Source organism: Rhinopithecus roxellana, chromosome 20, assembly GCF_007565055.1.
Source record: "Rhinopithecus roxellana isolate Shanxi Qingling chromosome 20, ASM756505v1, whole genome shotgun sequence".
NCBI classification, from domain to species: Eukaryota; Metazoa; Chordata; class Mammalia; order Primates; family Cercopithecidae; genus Rhinopithecus; species Rhinopithecus roxellana.
The window spans coordinates 68,858,496-68,882,086 of NC_044568.1; the positions used below are offsets into that span (position 1 = coordinate 68,858,496).

General features: G+C 49.5%; 4 protein-coding genes across 11 annotated transcripts in view; 2 read left to right on the top strand and 2 right to left on the bottom strand.

Annotated features, from left to right (window-relative positions):
- The window catches only part of UTP4 (UTP4 small subunit processome component), a 39,349-nt gene extending 38,481 nt beyond the window's left edge, over positions 1 to 868 (bottom strand). For both annotated transcript variants that reach the window (XM_030925529.1, XM_030925528.1), the window contains exon 1: positions 700 to 868. The gene's annotated coding sequence lies outside the window, so the exon portion shown is untranslated. The remainder of the gene's footprint in view (positions 1 to 699) is intronic.
- DERPC (DERPC proline and glycine rich nuclear protein) lies at positions 799 to 15,562 on the top strand. 4 transcript variants are annotated; one of them, XM_030925534.1, is made up of 5 exons: positions 799 to 905; positions 12,095 to 12,153; positions 12,417 to 12,534; positions 12,937 to 13,479; positions 15,055 to 15,562. In XM_030925534.1, exons 4-5 carry the CDS (start codon positions 13,158 to 13,160, stop codon positions 15,129 to 15,131), a joined length of 399 nt encoding a protein of 132 aa, XP_030781394.1. In that variant the 5' UTR covers positions 799 to 905; positions 12,095 to 12,153; positions 12,417 to 12,534; positions 12,937 to 13,157; the 3' UTR covers positions 15,132 to 15,562. The 4 variants fall into 4 exon arrangements, with proteins under 4 accessions (XP_030781394.1, XP_030781395.1, XP_030781393.1 ...); XM_030925535.1 differs by lacking the exon at positions 12,417 to 12,534 and having other exon boundaries at positions 801 to 905; XM_030925532.1 differs by having other exon boundaries at positions 804 to 905; positions 12,937 to 15,562.
- Positions 805 to 15,562, top strand: CHTF8 (chromosome transmission fidelity factor 8). Of its 2 annotated transcripts, XR_004055503.1 has the most exons (5): positions 805 to 905; positions 12,095 to 12,153; positions 12,417 to 12,534; positions 12,937 to 13,479; positions 15,055 to 15,562. XR_004055503.1 is itself a non-coding variant. In XM_030925538.1 (4 exons), exons 2-4 carry the CDS (start codon positions 12,131 to 12,133, stop codon positions 13,159 to 13,161), a joined length of 366 nt encoding a protein of 121 aa, XP_030781398.1. In that variant the 5' UTR covers positions 805 to 905; positions 12,095 to 12,130; the 3' UTR covers positions 13,162 to 15,562. The 2 variants fall into 2 exon arrangements, 1 of the variants encoding a protein (XP_030781398.1); XM_030925538.1 differs by having other exon boundaries at positions 12,937 to 15,562.
- A 340-nt stretch (positions 15,563 to 15,902) lies between these two features.
- Positions 15,903 to 23,591, bottom strand: part of HAS3 (hyaluronan synthase 3) — a 35,494-nt gene continuing 27,805 nt past the window's right edge. For all 3 annotated transcript variants that reach the window (XM_010355028.2, XM_030925530.1, XM_030925531.1), the window contains 2 exons: positions 20,004 to 20,105; positions 15,903 to 19,203 (listed from right to left, as the gene is read on the bottom strand). In XM_010355028.2, the coding sequence (XP_010353330.1) occupies positions 18,280 to 19,203; positions 20,004 to 20,105 (1,026 nt within the window). In that variant the 3' untranslated portion in view covers positions 15,903 to 18,279. The remainder of the gene's footprint in view (positions 19,204 to 20,003; positions 20,106 to 23,591) is intronic.

Below are 23,591 nucleotides of genomic sequence, written 5' to 3' on the forward strand. Positions count from 1 at the left end.
TCCTTAATATCACTGTTCTGGACAGTAGGCTCCAACATCTCCTTGAATTTCATTTCCGAATAGCTACTAACAATGCCCCCCACCCCCAAGAATTGCTCAATCTTCAAAAAGCTCAGGATGGTTTGAATAACAAGGAGGCTTCAGCAAAAAATCAAAAAGGATCCTACTCCATAGCTCCAAAATTCCAATCTTGGGGCGCCTAGGAATCCGCATTTTTGCAAGCATTTCTCCTCAACTCTATTGTTAAGTTTGCAAACAGACCTAAACTGAGGTAGTGACAGTAAGGCTGATGGGGCAGGCAGAACCGAGCTCCTCTTGAGGAAGAAGCGACAGGGTTTGACTTACTCTGGCTGCCTCGTCTGACGTCTGTCACTTACCCTACCCCGTCCCCCCGACGCCGGCCAACATACACACTGGGCCAGAGTAGAGACTGGGTCTTGTTCGCCCCTCACTCGTCTAGCTTCAAGGTTAGGAACCCGCAGACTGAGCAGGCGCGTTCGGCAGGGCCAGGGCGCCTGAGGCGCGCGCGGTCTTCGCCTCCCCTTCCTTCTCCCAGAGTCTACAGAGTAGCCCCCACCCAGCCTCGGGACAAGGAGACCCTCGGGACAAGGAGATCAGCCGGACGCCGACCCTGGGCCGGCCCACCGTGTAAGACTCCCAGCTCTCGCAGCCGCTTCCCACGCCCCTTCCCCAACTCACCAGCTGCCGCACTCTCCCCTTCCCGGCGCTCGCCTCTCTCCGCCCCGGCCCCACGTGCGCGCGCGCTCTCAGGCTCTGCCCCGGAAGTGCTCCTGGCGCATAGTCGGAAGTGCGCAGGCAGTGCTCGCGGCGGCGGCGACGGCGGCGGGAGGTTCGGTTGTCGCCCGTTGGCCGCGCGGCGCCGCGCTCGGCGGCCGCCATTGCAGGTCAGGCCGCGGGCGGGGGGCACGGGAGGCCGCGGGGAGCGAGGGCCGAGCCGGGGATGGGGGCGAGGGCGCGAGGGAGCGGGAAGCTAGGGAGCCGGGGCCGGGCGGGGCGCGCGGCTCGGAGAGAAGAATGGCGAGCCGAGGGGCGGGGAACGCGGGCGGGGGAGGGGTGGCTGGGAAGGGGGAGGGCGGCGCGGAGATGGGGGCGAGCCCGGAGGGGCTCCCGGGGTGGGCGGGCCGGGAGTTTGGGGGAAGGGAGCGGTGTGGAGACGGAAGGCGGAGGGAAGGAAGGGAGCGAGCGGGGAGGAGCGTGAGAAGGGCGGAAAGGGTGGCCGAGCGCGGGCGGAGGACGGAGAAGGGGGCGGCGCGGGCCGGAACCTCGAGGTACGTGCGGGAAGGGGTTCTTCCCGGGGTTGGGAGGGAGTCCAGCCCGCTATGCTTGCGGGAGCGGAGTAGAACTGGAACCTAGGAAGTAGCGGGAATAGCAGAAAGGGGAGTTCGGGGTGGGGGGTAGGACCGTGAGGTTTTGTTCCAGGGAACATTTGTAATCGTGGAGTGGGGAGGCTTCTGGGAGAGGTAATTGGAAGGGTGGTTGGAGAGTCATTCCAGGTTCTTTTGTGGGTGGGAAGCCGTAGAGACGAGTGGGATGGGGTCCTGGAGGAGCGGAGTACTTGAGAACCGGGAACAATTTGGAGAACGAGGGTGGTAGAGAAAGGACGTTGAAAGAGTAATCTTTGGGAGGAGGGTGAACGGTTTGGAAGACCACTCCGGTGGGTGGTGTGGAAGAAGGCGGTTTAAAGAATAGTTTCCCTGGGAGGCAGGAAAAGGGGTTAAAACAGCTTGTAATGTGGAGGGGGGTGGAGAAGAGGGGGAAGCGGATTGAGAAGTCCCAGAAAGTGGGTGGGACTAGAAATAGGAAGTGTTTGTAGCTCTAGCAGAAAGGTTGGGAGGGGGCCGAGAGGGAGTGGGTGGAGAAGATGGGGGTGGGTGGGAGGAAGAGGATAGAGGGAGACTCCACGCCGGGCTGGAAAGGAAAGGGTTTGGGGGAATACAAGGGGCCGTAGCATTAAGAGGAGGACAGACTAAGATGGGGCTGCAGAGTAGCAGAAGATGGAGAAAACTGCAGTAACTCAGATCGACTGAAGCCATCTTTTCCACCCATTGCTACAAATACCAGTAATTGATTCCCTCCAACGTGGGAATCCTAAAATGTGATGGGAAGTATCACGTGTATGCATAGCATCCACATACGTTTTTGAACACACTCTTCACTAATGTAAAGTTTGGAAGCATTCAATTCCACCAACCCTCCATCAGCCCCCTTTTGGAGGGGAGCAAGCTTCTCATTTGGAAACAGGATTTTAGACTTAGTGACATAAGCCTTTCAAGAAACAAGATCCCCTTCAAAAGTATAGACCTGTCCCCTTCAGTCACAAAACCACGATAACACTACAAATAAAAATAATCTGTGTTCAGTTGTATGTAAAACGTTCAGAGTTCACTTGGTGGAAAGGCACATAGAGGACATAGTCATTGTATTTAGAGAAATTACCTTCCAGAGCTTAATCCCTGAAGCAGTTTGGTGAACTACAACTGCCGTGTTTGAATTCTGCTGCTGTTATGAAAACTTGATTTTATTCTGATGACCTGGTGCTTTCGTAGAATGCTTTAGTCCATTATGAACATTAATATGCTAATACAGTAGTATTAAGACATTCTATTGGATGAATACTAAGAAAATGCCACCTTCCTCTGGGAAATCAATAGCTTGACCCTGAAGGTTTACCGTGTGTTAGACAATGTGCTAAAAACTTTACATTCATTACTCGTTCTTGCAACAGCCTTTCGAAATAGGAGTTTATGCTCAATTTATTGTTAGGAAAACCTGTGAGGTTAAACTACCCACTGTCACATATGGGATAGGTGAAAATCACAGAATCCAGGTCTGTATGACAAGTGAATGCTTCACTGTATCCCTAAACAAAGTATCCACCCTGGGATCAAAAAACAAAAGCCCAGTAAATGCCAACTGTTGGTCTAGCAAAAAATTTAAAATTGTGAATGTTTACACTCAAAGAATTAAGTGATTTCACCCCAGTTTAGAAAAGAATGTTTAAGGGTTGAGAATTTAAAGCCTTGGTTTCCTGTCTTAAAAAGTACAAAATGAAACAATTTCTAAAATATTGTTTAGCTTTATTAAAATTTAGTTATTTGTATTGAGGTTAAATCATTGAGTCAAAGCCTCTTTTTTTGCTATAAGCCATATGTTCGGTTTAATTGGATACATATCACACTTTCTTCTGCCACATTTTATTTTGAAGGTTTATGAATTATGAAGATCATTGCTCAGGCTGTTCTGTTCTCTGTAAGACAGTAATCTTTTAACAATTTAATATTTAACGATTCAGAGACCAGAGGATAAGAATTAAATTTTGTGGAAGATTAAAATGAATACTTGACAAAGAATGTCCTCTATTCTCTTCACTTACTTTCACACTCGGAAGCAGAGGTGTAGGGTAAAGCTTTGTGTTCTTGAGGTGGCATTGAGTAGATTTTTCTAAAAGTTTGAAAAACTGAAACATCTCAATTGGGTATGATAAAAAGCAAGCTTCTCGTTTGTTTTTAACTGCCTACCCCACAGATACAATAGTTACTTTGGTGGCAAGTTGCACCGTCTTTCCATAGGTTACTTGCTTGCCATTTTGTAAGAGATGCTGTGAGAACGAGGCTAATATTTGTAAAGTAAGGGAAGTTCTCACACAGAGGTGCTTTACAAGAGGGGACTGTGTGAGAACTGCAAGAGGGGCAAGATTGTGGAGGGGTTAGGGTTCATATCCCAGCTCTCCACTTAAGTAGCTGTGTGACCAGTTAACATTTAGCTCCTCTCAGCCTGTTTCCTCATTTATGAAATGGGAGTGAGAAGACCATGCTAAAAATCATAGGGTGTTAGGGTGAAATAAGAGGATCTAGATAAGTGTTTGAACAAAGCTAGCTATATGAGAAATGAAGTTTTTTGTATTATAAAAATAATGTTCTACCTGGACCTTTTTTTTTTTCTTTTCTTTTCTTTTTTTTTTTTTTTTGAGACGGAGTCTTGCTGTGTTGCCCAGGCTGGAGTGCAGTGGCATGATATCGGCTCACTGCAACCGCCACCTCCTGGGTTCACGCCATTCTCCTGCCTCATCCTCCCGAGTAGCTGGGACTATAGGTGTGGCTAATTTTTTGTATTTTTAGTGGAGACGGGGTTTCACTGTGTTAGCCAGGATGGTCTCAATCTCCTGACCTTGTGATCCGCCCGCCTTGGCCTCCCAGAATGCTGGGATTACAGGCGTGAGCTACCACACCCAGCCTCTGCCTGGACTTTTCTTAAGAAATCGTGGTGGTGCTTTGATTTACCAGTTTTTTTTGTTTGTTTGTTTTAGTTTGTTTGTTTTTTGAGACGGACTCTTGCTTTGTCGCCCAGGCTGGAGTGCAGTGGCGTGATCTCGGCTCACTGTAACTGCCGCCTCCCGGGTTCAAGTGATTCTCCTGCCTCAGCCTCCTGAGTAGCTGGGATTACAGGTGCATGCCACCACGCCTGACTAATTTTTGTATTTTTCATAGAGATGGGGTTTCACCATGTTGGTCGGGCTGATTTCGAACTCCCAAAGTGCTGGGATTATAGACATGAGCCACCGCGCCCGGCAGGTTTTTTATAATAGTAGTTACTGACTTCAAAAGAGAGAAGCCAAATGCTGGTTAAATAAGGTATATCCCAGAGTGGTCTGATGACAGCCAAAGCTTTTTGGTTTGGGGTAGGATTCCCATTGTGGATCTGGATTGATTCTTTGAATGCTGGTGCCTTTTTAAGGGGAAAAAAGTTTCCTCTACTGAGATAGTCATTTGACTAACAGGAATACAGAATTGATGTATTGTGTAGTTCATGTAGCTGTGTGAAGGCCCGTAAAGATCAAGAGGAAAACTTTTCCCCCCTCATGAGAATGGGGACAGGATATATAATTTATTGCAGGGACAGTTTTGGTTTTCTTTATACCTTTTTATCTCTTCAAGGCTACACATGAGTTGTGGCCTGTGAGACTGATACCACACTGTAATATAATGAATTTAACTCTTTTTGAAAAGTGATATCACAGAAGTCTCTCCCCGGCTCTGCAGTTAACCTTGTCAACCTGGAATTCCTGTTCTTAACGAAAGACATGTCAGTCCTAGCCAAATCTGGGATTGAACTCTGCTCTCAAGAGAGAGTTGGCCAGGCTCAGTGGCTCACGCCTGTAATCCCAGCACTTTGGGAGGCCGAGGCAGGTGGATCATGAGGTCAGGAGTTCAAGACCAGTCTGACCTTTATGGTGAAGCCCCATCTCTACTAAAATTACAAAAATTAGCAGGGCGTGGTGACAGGTGCCTGTAATCCCAGCTACCCAGGAGGCTGAGGCAGGAGTATCGCTTGAACCTGGGCAGCAGAGGTTGCAGTGAGCCAAGATCGTGCCACTGCACTCCTGCTTGGGTGACAGAGTGAGGCTCTGTCTCAAAAAAAAGAGAAAGTTGACCGGGCATGGTGGCTCACACCTGTAATCCCAACACTTTGGGAGGCCAAAGCGGGCAGATCACTTGAGGTCAGGAGTTCGAGACCAGCCTGGCCAACATGGTGAAACCCTATCTCTACTAAAATTACAAAAATAAACTGGGTGTGGTGGCGGGCACCTGTAGTCCCAGTTACTTGGGAGGCTGAGGCAGGAGAATCACTTGAACTTGGGAGGCAGAGGTTGCAACGAGCTGAGATCGAGCAACTGCACTCCAACCTGGGCAAGAGGGAGACTCCGTCTCACCAAAAAAAAAAAAAAAAAGTTGCTGGGAGAGCTCTTCCACTGACTCCCTTTTAGTTTCTTGACATCATGTATAGTGTATTCATCAAACTGTACCTTCAAATGCTCTTGATGGAGCTGCAATTTCTAAACAAGCCACAGCTTAGAACAAACAACTAGAAATTGCTCCAGTTGTTTCAGTGTTGCTGGAATGAATTGAGACTGAAGACTTAGACATAGTCTTCTTAAACAGAGAATTTCCATTGTTATGCTTGTTATTTCTAATAGGGATTTATTTGTATTATACTTCTTCCCCACCTCTTTTTCCTACTCTGTCTACTCTCAAGGGGATGGGGGCACATTGGGTTGCATGTTCTCATATTCATATGCCTTTTTTTTTTTTTTTTTTTTTTTTGAGACGGAGTTTCACTCTTTGTTGCCCAGGCTGGAGTGCAGTGGCGTGATCTCCACTCAGTGCAACCTCCGCCTCCCAGGTTCAAGCCATTTTCCTGTCTCACCTCCCGAGTAGCTGGGACTACAGGCGCCCGCCACCACGCCTGGCTAATTTTTGTATTTTTAGTAGAGATGGGGTTTCACCATGTTGGCCTCAAATTCCTGACCTCCAGTGATCCGCCCGCTTCGGCCTCCCAAAGTGCTGGGATCATAGGCATGAGCCACTGCGCCCAGCCTCATGCTATTTAATCAGTTCCACACTGAATGAAGTACACGCTCCTTGCCACCTCCATCAGGTGTGTGCTCAGGGAAGTACTCAGGTATCCCTACCTACTGAGCCCTACAAACAGTTGCGTAGCGTAGAATCTCAAGGAGCAAGAAAAGAAATCATGGAATTCAGGTGTTACAGGATATTTTAAGGTGCTAAAGTAGAATTTAAAATTCATTAAAGGATGCCCTCGTCTACTTTCCTGACTAGTAAATACACCCATGTGCATATAAATTACCTAACTGTGGCCAGAGCAGTCCGTGAGTTCTTGTGAACTCTTAGAAGCTGGGCTCGAACTTCATTTCTACATACATCTGCAGCATCCCAATAGTTCTAGGATAAGACAAGTTTTTACCAGCCTGACTGAGTACTGGCGCTAAGATGCTGAGGCCTGTGGGCCACAGAACTATTTGCAGGAGCATTGCTAGATGTCTGGTAATGCCATAGAAGTACACAGGCAGAGCCTCCTACATCAGTGTATAAAGGTGTGCAGTCTTACTGAGGCACAGGGGATTGGTATGCAAGTAACAGCTGTGCCATCCCAGCAACAGTGGTTTTCCACACCGTTGTTGTGAATTCCCCTTCTAACAGGAGACTGTCCAGGAAATGGAGAATGCGCTGAAAATATTTCTGCATTTTTCTCAAGCACATGGTCACAGTGCTTGACGATTGATTTTGGTTGTCAGGAAGTAGGCTCTGTCTCCTTCCCCGCCTTGATCTTCCTGGAATATACCGTGTACCTGTGTACCTTATCGCTTTTCTAAAACCACCTGTGTTTTACTGTCACTTGTACCCATCCAGGAAAATATACTCCATCATCATCAAAAGCACATTTGCAAGAGCCCTTCTCTGTCTGTCTGCATTATTGAGCCTTTTTTGATTCGTGGCTAAAATACACCATTCCTGGCCGGGCGCGGTGGCTCAAGCCTGTAATCCCAGCACTTTGGGAGGCCGAGACGGGTGGATCACAAGGTCAGGAGATCGAGACCATCCTGGCTAATACGGTGAAACCCCGTCTCTACTAAAGAATACAAAAAACTGTAGCTGTAGTCCCAGCTACTCGGGAGGCGGAGGCAGGAGAATGGCGTGAACCTGGGAGGCGGAGCTTGCAGTGAGCTGAGATCCGGCCACCGCACTCCAGCCTGGGCGACAGAGCCAGACTCCGTCTCAAAAAAAAATAATAAAATAAAATAAAATACACCATTCCTTAAGTTATAGTCAAAATTATGGATCAAAAGGCTGACTTTCTTATCTCACTGTCTTAAAAAAACAGCTCATCTCAATAGAGCTTGGAGTCTTTAAAGCACCTTAGCATGTGTTATATTTGGTCTTTGCAGTAGTTTAATAGGACATAATCTAGGTGTCATAGTCATAAAGTGACTTGTTCTTGACTACACAATAAAGAGCTCCACACTTACAGGCAGGAGAGCTGAATTTAGGCCTTCTGATTTTAAACTGTTATCCTTCTTCAAGAAACCTTATAAAAGGATTTTTAAAGTGCTTTTAGTTCTGTTGACAGTAGTGGTGGGGCCTCTTTTGGAATGTTTGGGTTCTGAGCTTGTGTATTACCCCTTTTCCAGTGGTCCCACAACCTGTGCTGGTGCAGAAGGTCTGACTCAATTCAGGGATGCTCTCCGGAATCTATATTGCCCTGACCAGCTCTTGCATGTATTTGATGCCTGCCTGATGCCTTGATTCCTTTTCGTTCTCATTAATACTTTTTTTTCCTTTGGGAAGGCAGAATTGTGTAGTGATTATGAGTGTAGCTAGTCAGATGGCCCAGATTTCTACTCTATGACATAGCAGCTGTGTGTGTCCAACATATAAGCAAGTGACTTAATCTGTGTATGCCTCAGTAGCCTCATCTGCAAAATAGGAATAAATACCTATATGATAGACTTGTTATGATGGTTGAATGAGAAACCACCAATATATATGCACAGTAAAAATTCAAAACATGTTAGCTGCTACTTACATTTGAACTTAAAAAGTCTAGTGAGTTGGCGGGGTGCAGTGGCTCACACCTGTCATCCCAGCACTTTTGGAGGGCAAGGCGGATGGATCACCTGAGGGCGGGAGTTTGAGACCAGCCTGACCAACATGGAATAACCCCGTCTCTATTAAAAATACAAAATTAGCCAGGCATGGTGGCACATGCCTATAATCCCAGCTGCTCGGGAGGCTGAGGCATGAAAATTGCTTGAACCCAGGAGGTGGAGGTGGTGGTGAGCTGAGATTGTGCCATTGCACTCCAGCCCGGGCAACAGGAGTGACACTTCATCTCAAAAAAAGTCTACTGAGTTGACCAATTTCATGTTGCCACAGTGTTTGGTGCTCTAGGAGTAGAGTTATACTATAAGGCTGGAGATCCAAAAGGAAGATTAACATACTAATAAAGAAATCTCAAGCTTGCACAGTGTCTCACACCTGTAATCCCACCACTTTGGGAGGCTGAGGTGGGAGGATCCCTGGAGCTTAGGAGTTTGGAACCAACCTGGGCAACATAGTAAGATCCTGTCTCTTAAAGAAATCCGCTGGGCATGGTGGCTTGCTTCTGCAATCCCAGTACTTAGGGAGGCTGAGGCAGCTGGATCACCTCAGGTCAGAAGTTCGAGACCAGCCTGGCCGACATTGCAAAACCCCGTCTCTACTAAAAATACAGAAATTAGCCTGGCATGGTGGCGCATGCGTGTAATCCCAGGTACTCAGGAGGCTGAGGCAGGAGAATCACTTGAAACTAGAAGGTGGAGGTTGCGGTGAGCCGAGATCATGCCACTGCACTGTAGCCTGGGCGACAGAGTGAGACTCCATCTCAAAAAAAAAATAAAATCTGCTTAACATTTTAATTGGGTGTTTGCTAAGCTTGAGCACAATTTTAATACCTATTAACTTTCCATACTACAGTTCGCAAACATTGAACTAATAACCTTCCACTAAACTCCATATATACATTGACAGTACTTAGCCAGAAGCTGTAGTTTTGTCCCCTCTCCCATCAACCCCCGATGAATCTATCTTTCACAGAAAGTGAAGCCAGTTCTTTAGGCAAAAATGTCCAGTTCTTGTAAAGTACTCCAAATTTGCCACCAGGTGGTGCTGCTGTTGTATATAATGAAAGCATTTTTTTTTTTTTTCTTTGAGACAGTCTTGCTCTCTTGCCCAGGCTGGAGTGCAGTGGTGTGATCTCAGCTCACTGCAACCTCCATCTCCCAGGTCCTAGTGATTCTCATGCCTCAGCCTCCCAAATAGCTGGGACTGCAGGCATGCGCCACCACACCCAGCTAATTTTTTGTGTTTTTGGTAGAGACGGGATTTCACCATGTTGACCAGGCTGGTCTGAAACTCCTGTTCTCAGGTGATCCACTCACCTCAGCCTCCCAAAGTGCTGGGATTGCAGGCATGAGCTACTGCTCCCAGCCAAAGTCTGTTATCTAAGTATCAGGGTATTTTCATATCTAAGTGAAAGGTGGTCAAAGCTTTTGATAAGAATCACATCAGAAGTCATCCTACCATTCACTAAAGATGTTTGGAGGACTTTTTCAGTTCCCTTGGCTTTATTTATTTATTTTTTGAGACAGTCTCACTCTGTTGCCCAGGATAGAGTGCAGTGGAGCAATCGTGGCTCACTGTAACCTTTGCCTTCCAGAGTTCAAGCGATTCTCTTACCTCAGCCTGCCGAATAGCTGCGATTATGGACACCTGCCACCACATCCGCTAATTTTTGTAATCCCAGTACTTTGGGAGGCCGAGACAGGCGGATCACGAGGTCAGGAGATCGAGACCATCCTGGCTAACACGGTGAAACCTCGTCTCTACTAAAAAATACAAAAAATTAGCCGGGCGAGGTGGCGGGCGCCTGTAGTCCCAGCTACTCGGGAGGCTGAGGCAGGAGAATGGCGTAAACCCGGGAGGCGGAGCTTGCAGTGAGCTGAGATCCGGCCACTGCACTCCAGCCCGGGCGACAGAGCGAGACTCCGCCTCAAAAAAAAAAAAAAAAAATTTGTATTTTTAGTAGAGACAGGGTTTCACCATGTTGGCCAGACTGGTCTCAAACTCCTGACATCAAGTGACCCAACCGCCTCAGCCTCCCAAAGTGCTGGGATTACAGGCCTGAGACACCACGCTTGGCCCCCTTGGCTTTATTTTTAAAGAGAGACCCCTTGAACCTTGAAAACCAAGGAGGTAGACTTGAAGCTTGTATCATTACCAAAGAAAAAAGTAAAATCTTAAGAAACTCCATAGGCTTTTTAAAGAAACATGCAGAGTAGGAAATAGACTACCCTAGGCTGGGTACAGTGGCTCACACCTGTAATCCGAACACTTTGAGAAGCTGAGGTAGGAGGATCACTTAAGCCTAGGAAGTAAAGGCTTCAGTGAGCTGTGATCTTGCCACTGAACTCCATCCTGAGCAACAGAGTGAGACCCTGTCTCAAAAGAAGAAAAAAAGAGGTCGGGCGCGGTGGCTCAAGCATATAATCCCAGCACTTTAAGAGGCCAAAGTGGGCGGTTCATGCAGTCAGGAGATCAAGGCTGGGTGTGGTGGCTCACGCCTGTAATCCCAGTACTTTGGGAGGCCGAGGTGGGTGGATCACCTGAGGTCAGGAGTTTGAGACCAGCCTGGCTAAGATGGTGAAACCCCATCTCTACTAAAAATACAAAAATTAAACGAGGTGCGGTGGTTCACACCTGTAATCCCAACACTGGGAGACCAAAGTGGGTGGATCACCTGAGGTAAGGAGTTTGAGACCAGCCTGGCCAACATGGTGAAACCCCGTCTCTACTAAAAATACGAAAATTAGCCAGGCATGGTGGTTGTATACCTGTAATCCCAGCTGCTCTGGAGGCTGAAGAATGAGAATCGCTTGAACCCGGGAGGTGGAAGTTGCAGTGACCTGAGATCATGCCACTGCACTCCAGCCTGGGTGACAGAGTGAGACTCCCTCTCAAAAAAAAAAAAATTAGCTGGGTGTGGTGGTGGGTGCCTGTAATCCAAGATACTCGGGAGGCTGAGGCAGGAGGAATGCTTGAATCGGGAAGCAGAGGTTGCAGTTAGCCGAGATTGCGCCACTGCACTCCAGATCTGGTGACAAAGCAAGACTTGGTCTCAGAAAAAAAAAAAGTCCTTGAGAAAGGCACGTTAGCATAGTGAGCAAGAGTATGGTCTTTGCAGTGTTATGTGTTAGGTTCATATCATCATTGCCTTAGTAGCTATGTGATCTTGATTAGTTTTGCACATACAGTTAACCATTGGTGATCTTAAGCAACCTTATCTCATATATACCATATTGGTTAAAGAACACTTCCCACTTATGGCATTGATAGAGGAACAAGATAAAATGTGTCTAAAGCACTTAGAAAAGTACTTAGCACACAGTAAGTAATAAATATTAGTTGGCCAGGCACGGTGGCTGACGCCTGTAATCCCAGCACTTTGGGAGGCCGAGGCGGGTGAATCACGAGGTCAGGAGTTTGAGACCAGCCTGGCCAACATGGTGAAACCTCATCTCTACTAAAAATACAAAAATTTAGCTGGCCATAGTGGCAGGTGCCTGTATTCCCAGCTACTCAGGAGGCTGAGGCAGGAGAATCTGTTGAACCGAGGAGGTGGAGGTTGCATTCGTTGTCATTATTGTTATGCTAAATCTCTTTTTTTTTTTTCTCTACAGCTTGTTTTCACTTGCTTTTTTAAAGACAGAAGGCTCATGGTGCAAATTGTTGTTTCCAGGTGAGTACATTTTGAGATTTTAAAATTCGGCTTGAAATGATGAGGGCTATAGAGGTGTGGCATGTGTCTGGAAGAATCAGGGTCCTTAGGTGCATCTTGCACAAATCCTTGCCTTCTGATCTCTAGTTCTGTGCCTAGCACTGCCCAATTTCCCAAGAACTTGACCCAATGAAGAGGTCCTTTGGGCCTCGAATGGTGGTGTGAGGACACTATTTATCCTTCACCCCTCAAAAATATTGTAACCGCCAGCCCTTTGCTTGCAGTGCGAGGGCTGGAGGCCTGGCAGAATGGGTGCTGATGGAGCTACAGGGGGAGATCGAGGCTCGCTACAGCACTGGATTAGCTGGAAACCTCCTGGGAGACCTACATTACACCACTGAGGTGAGGGGGCTTTTCTTTCCCTGCCTAATGCCTCAGGAAAGCAAGCTACACCAAGGTGGTGCTCCCAGGACCCAGAGTGAGGACTGCCTCAGGTTTGTTATTCAAGGTCTAGCTAATCTGCGATGCTCTCTGCTTGTTCTCCCCCTACCTCTGCAGTAGCAGGGAAATTTAATTTTGGGGAATCTGGAAAGCTCACATTTCTGAAAGTGGAAATTATCTTATGTGGGGCTAGAAAGTAAAAATGGCACATGGGTGGGTGGTCCAGTGTGGCTGCTCCACAATGGCAGAGCCAAACCAGGGAGTGGAGGTGCCAGCAGAGCCTGCCAGGAGCAGCTTTAGGAGGCGCCTGAGTGTCATGGCCTTGCCCCGAACCTCAGGAATCTCGTTCTTGTTCTGCCGAAGGGAACCCCTGTGCTGATCGTGGGCCATCACATCCTGTATGGGAAAATCATCCACCTGGAGAGACCCTTCGCAGTCCTTGTCAAACACACTCCTGGGGATCAGGACTGTGATGAGCTTGGCCGCGAGACTGGCACCCGGTACCTGGTGACAGCACTCATCAAAGACAAGATCCTTTTCAAAACCCGCCCCAAGCCCATTATCACCAACGTCCCCAAGAAAGTATGAAAGAACCTCGGATTTTCCCTAGAGAGCGGCCAACTCCTTGGACTCGTGCTCCGCTGCCACCTCGAGGACGGCTCGACGGTTCCCTGGGACCACAGGGGGGTCCTGTTCTCAATACAGGCCACCCACTGGGTGTGAACTCGGATCCCTTCCTTATGGCGGCCGGTTCTCTTGGTGGAAATCTGGCCCCATTTCCAAGGAACCCATCTCCTTTTCCAGCTTCATCAGGCTCACTGGCTTCAAATCCAGCACCTTTCCCAGCTGGTGCTCGTGACCCAAGTATGGCTGCTTTTCCAAGAGGGATGAATCCCACTGGCACAGGTGCAGTTTCTTTCCCAAGGCCTGGTGGCCTCTTGGGGCCAGGCCCAGGCCCCACCCTAAACCCTAGGACAGGGACTCTGCCAGGCCCAGGGCCTCTGTCTAACCCCAGGTTAGGGGGTCTCCCAGGACCAGGTCCTATGTCCAACCCAAGAGCAGGTGGTCTCCTAGGAGCAGGTCCTGACCCCAGAACTGGTGGTCCCATAGGCCCTGGATCTGGACCTAACCTGAGAGCAGGTGTTCTGTTGACCTCTGGGAATGGTCCTCCCAATCCTAGGCCAGTTGGCCTGGGCCCAGGACCAAACCCCAATCTGAGATCAGGCTTTTTAGGGACAAACCCTGCCCCCAGGTCAGGTGTGTTTCCAGGCCCAGGCCTTGGGCCCAACCCAAGACCAAGTGGCCTGGGCCCGGGCCCTAATCTAGATGCCAGAGCAGGTGGCCTCTTGGGCACAGGATCTGGTCTTAACTTAAGAATGGCTGGACCTCAAGGCCTCGATCTTGCCCCCATTCTAAGAGCAGCAGGTCTTTTAGGAGCAAATTCAGCTTCTTTCTCACAGGTTTCTGGAAACATGGGCACAAGCCCATCCTCCATGGCAAGAGTACCTGGGCCCATGGGCCCAAACTCGGGTCCTGGCTCTCGGGGAATTGGCCTTCCAGGGCCAAATCCATCTCCCATGTCAAGGGCTCCTGGCCCCATAGGCCCTAATTCAGCTCATTTCTCAAGGCCAGGTGGCCCCATGGGGGTAAATGCCAATTCTTTTCCCAGGGGAGCAGGTTCATCTGCCTTTTCTCAGTCTTCTGGCACATTGGCATCAAACCCAGCTACCTTCCAAAGGTCTGCTGGCCTCCAGGGCTCAAATCCAACCATTTTCCCAAGAGCCTCTGGGCCACTTGGCCCTAACCCAGCTAACTTCCCAAGGGCCGCTGGCCTGCAGGGTCCAAGTCCAACTACCCTCCCAAGGTCTACTGGCCCATTAGGCCCTGGTCAAGTTACTTTCCCCAGGCCAGCTGCCGGGCATCTGGGCCCTTCTCCAGTTGGCCCTGTGGGTATCAACCCGGCTCCTTTCACAAGGCCAACTGGGACCCTCGGTCTCAACCCAGCTTCCTTTCCAAGGATCAATGGCCCTGCAGGCAAGAGTTTCGTCCCATTTCCTAGAGTGGGGAGCCTCCCTGGCACAAACCCAGCTGCTTTCCCCAGACCAGGGGGTCCAATGGCTACAATGTACCCAAATGGAATGTTACCCCCTTAAACACCGTTTTCCCTCCAGGACCACCTTGGTTTCTAGGCACTGTGGTTCTCGGCAGGGGCTGTCTTAGGTAAAAGGGTAGTTGTGGAGCTACAGTCTGAAGAACATAGCTGGGGCTCAAGTTCAAATGAGCCATTTTTTTCCTCTGCGTTTTTCTTGACTGAAGGTGAGATGTTATTTGTGGCATGTGAACTGTGGCAGGTGGGAATAATCCTGGCCTTGAGAGAAAGGATCTCCAGCCTCCCAGAAGCCTGCTGTGCTTTCATCCCACAGCTTTCTGCCCATTGTTTCTTACTAGTTTCTTGAATTGTTCTTGTGGACTTTTCCTCAGGGATACATTGGCCTGCAGGTCCCAGTTCACATGTAGTCCCCTGCTCACCATTGGAGAATCAGCTCACTGCTCTCTAGAAACGTGGCGTTGGTGAACGGACCATGCTTCCGTAGCTCTGACCTGGGCAGCTTGGACCTGGTCATCCTCTACTGCCATACCTTTCGCTGGGGGCTTGAACACAGAACAGGGAGATGGACAACCACTTCAAAGATCTACTGAATGCAGTTTCTGCTTGACTGACTAGGCCTGCAGCTCCCTTCTCCTGGGACTTAGAGGTGGCCAGATTTAAGGCCCCTCTACTCATCCAACTCCCTCTTCACTGGTACTCCCAATCAAAGAACCTCAAAGTTTAAACTGATGTGGATGGGAATATGGGAATTGGGGTGGGGGTGGGGGATGAAGGGAAGAAATCACTGTGCTTTGTTCAGCCTGGTGTGCAAGGATGGTTGGTGGTTTTCCTGCATTGTATCTTTTCTTACTGTTTCTTTAATAAATGGGATGAGAGGGCTGCCCGTGTCACTGTGTTTTGTTACCTGTTTCTTAGGGAAGTTAGTTTGCTTTTCATTGTTTCAGCTTGGCTACAGTCTTACATCATGTTGGTTAAAATGCTTATGCTTCAAGAGGAAGCAAGCTTTGGTTTTTAGCCTTAGCAAGGGCCCATTCATCTGCCAGTTATTTCACCAAAGACCCTCTCTCTACACTAAAAGTTAAGCCCCCATGGGTGTAGTTACCAGGATGGACATTGTCCAGGTCTTGAGTCACACCTGACTAAACTTTGTATTTTAAGTCCCTCTTTGGGAACTGGAATAAAGAGCTAGGTTTCATTAAGTACAAAGAAGTAGTAGTTCCGAGATAACCAGCATATGTGAGAATCTTTATTTTGACAAATAAGTGCAGTATAAAAAACTTGACCTGAAAATTAAAAAAAAAAAAAAAGGTAAAAATAAATATGTTTACAAATTATTGTAGAAACAATACAAAAGAGGATTAGAATTCTCAATGAGGAAAAACCAAAATGCGTCCAATTGTATAAAGGCTCTTCCCTTGCAAGAAACGGGGATAAAGCTGAAGACCCAGTTTGGTTTTGCTGCTGAAAAATGTACAAAATAACTTAGAAAAACCAGTCGAGGTCAAACGTTGTGAGCCCACTACCTGTACCTGCCTATTTTTGATTTGAGGAAAGTTGATGACCACAGTGCAAGGCAGAGCTGATGGTAGGACAGCCAGGAGAGCCTGACATCCTACATTAATCTTCAAGTAAATGCTGAAGAAAAGCCCTTAGCGAAGTCTGAACTCTGCACTTGGCTGACCGGATTTCCTCCATTCTAATGCTCAAAATAGTTTACTTCTTGGCCAGCATAACGATTGCCTGGATCAGCTGCCTTAGCAAATGCCTGCTGCCTTCCAGCCTTCATGGGTTGGGTCTGATGTCAACCAGCAGTCTTACCAGAAACTCGAGGTCTGTGTGATGTGGCAACTGTTAGCTACACCTGGAAACCCTTGAGTTCATAGGAGATGAAGGAAAGCACCAGGGTTTGCCCATCTGTGGCTCAGAGCACACCTTGTGTCTTTGTAGGAAGCACCTGGGTACACTTGAGGCTTGCCCTCGTCTGCTGTCCACCTCAGTGCTGGTTCTGCACGGGTTAGCTGGCCTCTGAGAAAGGACATTTGGAGGGCAAGCCAGCAACCCCTAAGTCAAAGGCTTAGTCAGGATCCCAGGTTTAAACTCCAACACCGAGAACAGCCTGGATTGCAAGTCACTGGAAAATGGCTTCCCTCATTCCCCAAAAGCAGCAGAGGGAAAACAGCCAAAAACAGCCTCAGGAGGCATGAGAGAGAAAGCAACCTTAGGATGTAGGAACCAGTTTCATCTCCTAGTTTGGTTTCTGGAAAGAAGCAAGCAAATGCAGTGACTGTCACAACTGGGCTGTAAGAATTGCCTGGAGAAGCCACTGAGGAGAATGGATGTTCTCAAAGATAACCATTTTGGATTTGAGAGTTCACTTTGGGAACACCGAAAAGCTTTCCATTAGAGATGATTGTCAAGAACAGTAGCCTGAAAGTCACACATGCTAACCCGGCTGCCAAGGAATCTGTCCAAGCAGCTCCAAGATTGTAGCCAATTTGATCAGAGGCTCCTCATAGTTCCCATATGTGCTGAGAACACGCTTGCCTCCTGCTGAGGGTTCTATAAGAGCCCAGGCTCCGCCCCAATTGCCACCTTGAAAAACTTACCCATGATGATGAGGGTAGAAGAGGTGACTGCAGTGTTACCTCAAAAAATATGCCTTTGAAGAAAGTGAAGTGAGGAGTGTGTCTCAGCCTCAGATCAGAGCTGAATTTGAGAGGAATTCAGGAGTATACAGGTTAAAATACCCAAAACTTCACTACTTTTCTGAACATGTTGGGGCTTAATCTTTTTATCTCCCCAGCAGAGATCACAGACAAGCTAAGAACCCATCTAGACGTCTGAGCAATTTCCAGGTGGAACACCCAAGGCCTCTGTATAGCTTATGGCCTCCTTTAGCACCACCACAATCTCTTTGTTCCTCCTGGCACTTTCCTTTTTAATGTACACTTTTAAAAGCAGTTCAGTGCTAACTCCCTGCTGGTTTGGCTCATCCCTGGAATGCTGATGTGGAGTGGGGTATCTCACATGAAGCACCATTCCTGGACCCTGTTTTCTGATGCCCAAAGATCAGGCTTCTGGGCCTTGTATCTCAGGCGCAATCTTATTGCATTGATGACTACTTAGGGGTGGGGTGGGGGTGACATACACTAACCGGCCCAGCTCGCTCAGTAGAAATTCTCCTGCCACCTCTGGTTGTGTTCAGATGGGCTGGGAGAACCTCTTTCCACAGGTGGCCATCACTCAGGTACCTATCACAAGTTGCCACTGAATGGGACTTACTTGGTTTAGCGCACTTCTGAGTGCCCTCTGGAGCCCAGGGGGAGACTACTGCCTATGTGCAGATGCAAGCAGACAGGCAATCTGAAAACACAGAATCCCCTGCAGCCCTGCACCTAGGGGGATCAGTGTTGCCCCCTCTAAACAGAGCTGCCAGGCCATACTACATCACCATTCTTTGCATTTTAGATTTGTCCTTTGGACCATTAAGAGACTCAAACACAGCACTCCCTCCTCCCTCCCACCCCATCTTTTCTCTTCCATTCCCCTTCCCTCCCTTACCCATTGCACTTTACCCGCTCTGCTTGGGGGCCATGTCACACCTCAGCAAAAGCCAAGCTATACTGCTCCGGCTTCTTCCCACATCGCCGGGCAATGATGGCCAGATACAGCATGAGGAGGGCCACCCAGTAGCAGCCGTACAGGATAGCCCCAGAGACAAGGAAGGCTAGCTCCGTCTCACTGAACAGGTCCTGGCAATAAGCTGTGTAGGCCAGCCCTCCCAGGAGAACTGCCACCCAGATGGACACAGGGATGAGGCCGATGAAGTTCACCACAATGGTTTTTCGGCCAGAGGTGCCCCAGCCGGACTTGTTGATGGTAGCAATGGCAAAGATTTTGGCCGGCAGAAGGCTGGACATATAGAGGAGGGAGTAGAGGGACATGAAGATCATCTCTGCATTGCCCCGAAGGAAGCAGGCATAGGTGGCCTTGATAATGCCCACCAGCTGCACTGTCAGCAGGAAGAGGAGAATGTTCCAGATGCGGCCCCGGTAGAAAAGCTGTATGACCGTGGCGATGAGGAAGAAGGGGAAGAAACCTGTGACCACTGACTCGTAGGTCATCCAGAGGTGGTGCTTATGGAACCACAGAGAGTTGTAGAGCCACTCCCGGAAGTAAGACTTGCTCCAGCGGGTTTGCTGGTTGAGCCACCGGAGGTACTTAGTGGGGGTCTCTGTGAGGCACTTGGAGCGTGCAGTATACTTAGTTCGGTAGCCAAGGCTGAGAACTCGGTTGGTGAGGTGCCGGTCATCCCCGAAGCTGCACTTGCTGCCTAGGAACTTCTGATGGTACCAGTCCTCCAGGAACTGCTGGAGGAGGCTGTTGCGGTACATGCCCAAGGGCCCGCTAATACACTGCACGCAGCCAAAGTAGGACTGGCAGGCCCTCTCCACGTTGAAGGCCATCCAGTACCGCACGCTGCTCAGGAAGGAAATCCATGAGTCGTACTTGTTGAGGATCTGCAAGGGAATAGAGATGCTGGGCCTCCTCACCTAAGGACGCACGCCCGGAGGACAGACATTTAGAGACCACGAGGCCTCCTTACCATGGCTTCTGTGGCCCACTGCTCAGATTCCTGGCCATCGGTTCCTTTGGAGCTGGTAAACCTGAGGCTTAAAGGAGCTAACCACTCGCAATCACTGTCCCAAGCACCAGCTCTGCCTCCCTACTGTGTCATCTCATCTGCAGAGATTTTCCCCACTAAGCGGCTCTAGCAGTCAAAGCCACCTTCAGTCTCAGGAGGCAGCCTGTGGTGGTGGCAGAGAAGGGGGCTTGGGAAGAATGCAAGACACCACCACAGCCACCTGTTGTGAGCTTTTTGTGGCTGGAAAGTAACTAGGGGACCTGGGAGGCTGCTTCAGTATCTCGGGCAGATTGGGCTCCTTATTCTTACCGTATTGACCAGAGCTCTTCAGCCCATTCCCTAAGAGCAAGGGCCTCTCAAGGCTCTGACTTGGGAGCTACCTGCTGCACCACCAGCCAAAAAGGAAATACCTTCTAGGATATACGGCCTCAAAATACTGTGCCCCTCCTGCAGTATAGACTCTTCTCCATACCTGTTAAGTGACTTCCCCTCATGTGGAAGAAGAGCAAGAAAGGGGTTGGGCAGCGAGGGGGGGTGAGCCCTTTGGTGTCAGTGAAAATGCCAGGAAAGAACCTCCCCACAAATACTAGAAAGTACCCATTTCCCAGGAGGCACACCCAGCTGGATTAGGAAAGAGTCCAGACCCTCCCCCAGATAGCCCTGGTCTCATCTTACTTGGACATCTCCCCCGACTCCCCCTACTTGGGGATCCTCCTCCAGGACTCGAAGCATCTCGATGGTGCAGGCTGGATCCAGCACAGTGTCAGAGTCGCACACCTGCAGAGGGAGTGCGCCGTCAGCCCATTCTGACCTCAGGCCTGCACACCCACCCCCCACCCCACTGCCAGGCTGCTCACTGCCTGAGAGACATAACCCCTTCTCACGTGACTCACTTCCAGCCTCTAGCTAAGAGATCTGCGCTACCAGAAGGTGCCAGAGGTAAAATGAAAGTAAAAGTGTTCAGCTGCCAGACTTGACAGCCACTAGGCTGAGAGGGAGAAACCCTGAAGACGGTAGGTGCCAGGCCTGGAAAGGGAGACATGCTTAGCACTGGATGCAAAAGATTGCTCTGGGGGGTCCTTCGGCAGAAGGGAAACATGTCGCTGAAATCAGATGGCAGGCACAGTAGGGTAGCCCAGGACTAACAGGCTACATATGGCCTTAAGTGACCCCAGAGTTAACCCCAGGGGTCCCCGCGTCAGCCTCTGACCCCTTGGACAACCCGCAGCCCAGTGGTGGTTACCAGACTACCTACTTAAAGGCACCTCCATGAGACCAGTAACAAGGCTGCTGGCCTCTGCACCCTCAACAGACTCCCTTGGCCGAGCCTCTCAGACCAGGGCACGGTATGGCTGAGGGCTCCCCCTGGAAGCTGCTCTGAATAGGCATGGAAGCTGCAGCAGCTGCCTCCAGGCAGACCCCAGGGCCAGCTCTGCCCAGCTCTTAGGAGGCTTATGGCCTGATTCTAACAGGTGGTCCCATAGGAGTTGAACCCAGGCCACTAGTTGCCCTAGTGGCTGACTCCTTTTCTGTTTTCTAAAAATTACTGAAGTGGTACAAAGAATCCAGTAAGCACTGGCCAGAAGAACTGGTTTACAGACCTGATTCGCTCTGTGGTCACTGTTAGGAGAGCAATGAAGAAATCCACAGATAAACCAAAACCCTGTTCTGCAGAAGCCTAAAATCCTTGTAATAAAATTACTGAGTAAGATTCCTGCAGGAAAGGAGGCTGCCTTTGACACCACAACCACACCCAGCTTTCTCTATGTTGGAGGACAGGGTGACCAGATAAGCAGTAGAAAGCTAAGGGGGAATCAGAACAGCCTTGGCACCAGGTTGAGTCCCTCATATGTGCTTCTTCCCACCTCCCCACCAGGCACATCCTTACATCCTGGTCCGTGCCTGGGAAGGGCCCAGGAAGCCTCAGGCCAGACTCCCAGAGCCTCCTCCATTTACAGGCCAAGACTCCCAGGGCTGCTGCTGTTGCTGCTGGTCTCACTGCTCCTCCCTGCCCCTGCGCTAGCCCATTCTTTTATATGCTGCTTTGCTTCCTTCAGTCCAGGGAGGTCTTTCTAACTGAGCAAGGTTAGGGGAAGAAGAGCTCTCGTGCCGCCTGGGTTTCCCCACTGGCCGAGGCAGAGTTCTGCCTCAGAGGGAGAGATACCTCCACAGCAAGCGGTTAGAAAACAGGCTGAGATCCAGCAAGCACTCACTAGCTCTGGCCCAAGGCAACCTTATGCAGTGGTCCCAGGGCCGTAAAGAGACAGCTCAGGTGCGTGAGCCTGTTTGCTGATCCACCGGAACCCAGATGGCCAGGAAAGGGAGATGGGGTGGGTTGGGTGCGGGTTAGATCCTATGCTTGAAGGGAATAGATGACAAAGTCACTGTGGCTTGAGCCTGTGCCAGGGCTCAAGGGCTCTTCCCTAAGCATTTGGGTTTCCAGGAAAGTTTTATAAGGTCCCACGACCCCAAGTGAACTGCAGTCAAACACCCTGCTAGGCTCTCCTCACTCCCTCCATGACTGGGGAGCTCCTGGGCCTAGGAAGCCAGAAAAAGATAAACTTATGAACCCTCATGCAGAGACATCTGTCAAAAAAGCCAGACACACAATCTGAGTGAGCTAATTTCAGGTGGGTACACCAGAGAAAACGTAAATAGTATTAGAGGACTCCAAATGCTGTCACCTGACAGAGTTGGTACACAGGTGGGCTGGCAGGACAGCCACTGTGCCTTCAAGCACTGATGAAGTGATGGGCAGCACCCTACTCTGGCAGGCGTGGAGAAGGTCAGAGAACAGAGTCAGGAAGAGAGGCAGCATGGATGCCATCAAGAATCCTGGCTTAGGCCGGGCACGGTGGCTCATGCCTGTAATCCCAGAACTTTGGGAGGCTGAGGCGGACTGGTCAGCTGAGGTCAGGAGTTCAAGACCAGCCTGACCAACATGGAGAAACCCTGTCTCTACTAAAAGTACAAAAAGTAGCTGGGTGTCGTGGTACACGCCTGTAATCCCAGCTACTCTACTCGGGAGGCTGAGGCAGGAGAATCACTTAAACTTGGGAGGCGGAGGTTGCAGTGAGCCAAGATCATGCCACCGCACTCCAGCCTGGGCAACAGAGTGAAACTGTGTCCCAAAAAAAAAAAAAAATCTGGGCCTAGAAATCCAGGGTCCTAGGGTTTCTAGAAACTTTGTACTGAAGTATGTGGACTTTATCTTTTCAACCCTTGAGTGTTTTTAAATTTGAAGATGGAAACCATACCAACCTAGTACAGTTTCCAGGCTTATGTCAATGATTGCTTTGACCAAAGCTGGGTAGGGTTTAATCAGGGTCCCGGCCCTGCCGATGCTCCTACAGAATGAAGCTGGTCATTCACACTGTGTCTCTCACCTCCCAGGCATGACTTTGACACTAGGAAGAATGGGACTTTTTGGCCATAACTAGAATATTTTGAGTGTTTTTGAGGATGGCTTCTTTTGCTCTTCACCACGCTTTCTTATGAAGAGGTTCAGCTCCACATTGCCATTGCTGAAGCAGTGCTACATCACGGGTAAGAGCAAACATGAGACAGACAGCCTGGGCACAAATCCCGGCTCTGCACCCTACTAGCCGTGGGACATTAGGCAAGTTACTTAGCTTCTCTGTGCTTTACTTTCACCTTCTGTGGGTGGAGAATAATAGTACTTATTCCCTGGGAGTGTTATGAGTATTAAAAGAGCTAACATGGAGTTGGGCACAGTGGCATATGTGCCTGTAGTCATGGCTACTAGGGAGGATGAGGTGGGAGGACTGCCCAAAGCCAGGATTTCGAGGCTATAGTGCATATTGATGATGCCTTCAGCCATTGCACTCCAGCCTGGGCAACATAGTGAGACCCTTTGTCTTTAAAAAATAATAAGGCCAGGCACGGTGGCTCACACCGGTAATCCCAGCACTTTGGGAGGCCGAGGCAGGCAGATCAAAAGGTCAGGAGTTCGCCGGGCGCGGTGGCTCAAGCCTGTAATCCCAGCACTTTGGGAGGCCGAGACGGGTGGATCACGAGGTCAGGAGATCGAGACCATCCTGGCTAACACGATGAAACCCCGTCTCTACTAAAAAATACAAAAAGCTAGCCGGGCGAGGTGGCGGACGTCTGTAGTCCCAGCTACTCGGGAGGCTGAGGCAGGAGAATGGCGTAAACCCGGGAGGCGGAGCTTGCAGTGAGCTGAGATCCAGCCACTGCACTCCAGCCCGGGCGACAGAGCAAGACTCCGTCTCAAAAAAAAAA

Bases quoted from the DNA above. Each gene is read 5' to 3' on its own strand.
- CHTF8 (XM_030925538.1), top strand. From the start codon at position 12,131: ATGGTGCAAATTGTTGTTTCCAG. The intron at 12,154-12,416 runs GTGAGTACATTT...CTTTGCTTGCAG, and splicing joins GTGCAAATTGTTGTTTCCAG to TGCGAGGGCTGGAGGCCTGG. The intron at 12,535-12,936 runs GTGAGGGGGCTT...GTTCTGCCGAAG, and splicing joins ACCTACATTACACCACTGAG to GGAACCCCTGTGCTGATCGT.
- DERPC (XM_030925533.1), top strand. From the start codon at position 13,158: ATGAAAGAACCTCGGATTTTCCCTAGAGAGCGGCCAACTCCTTGGACT.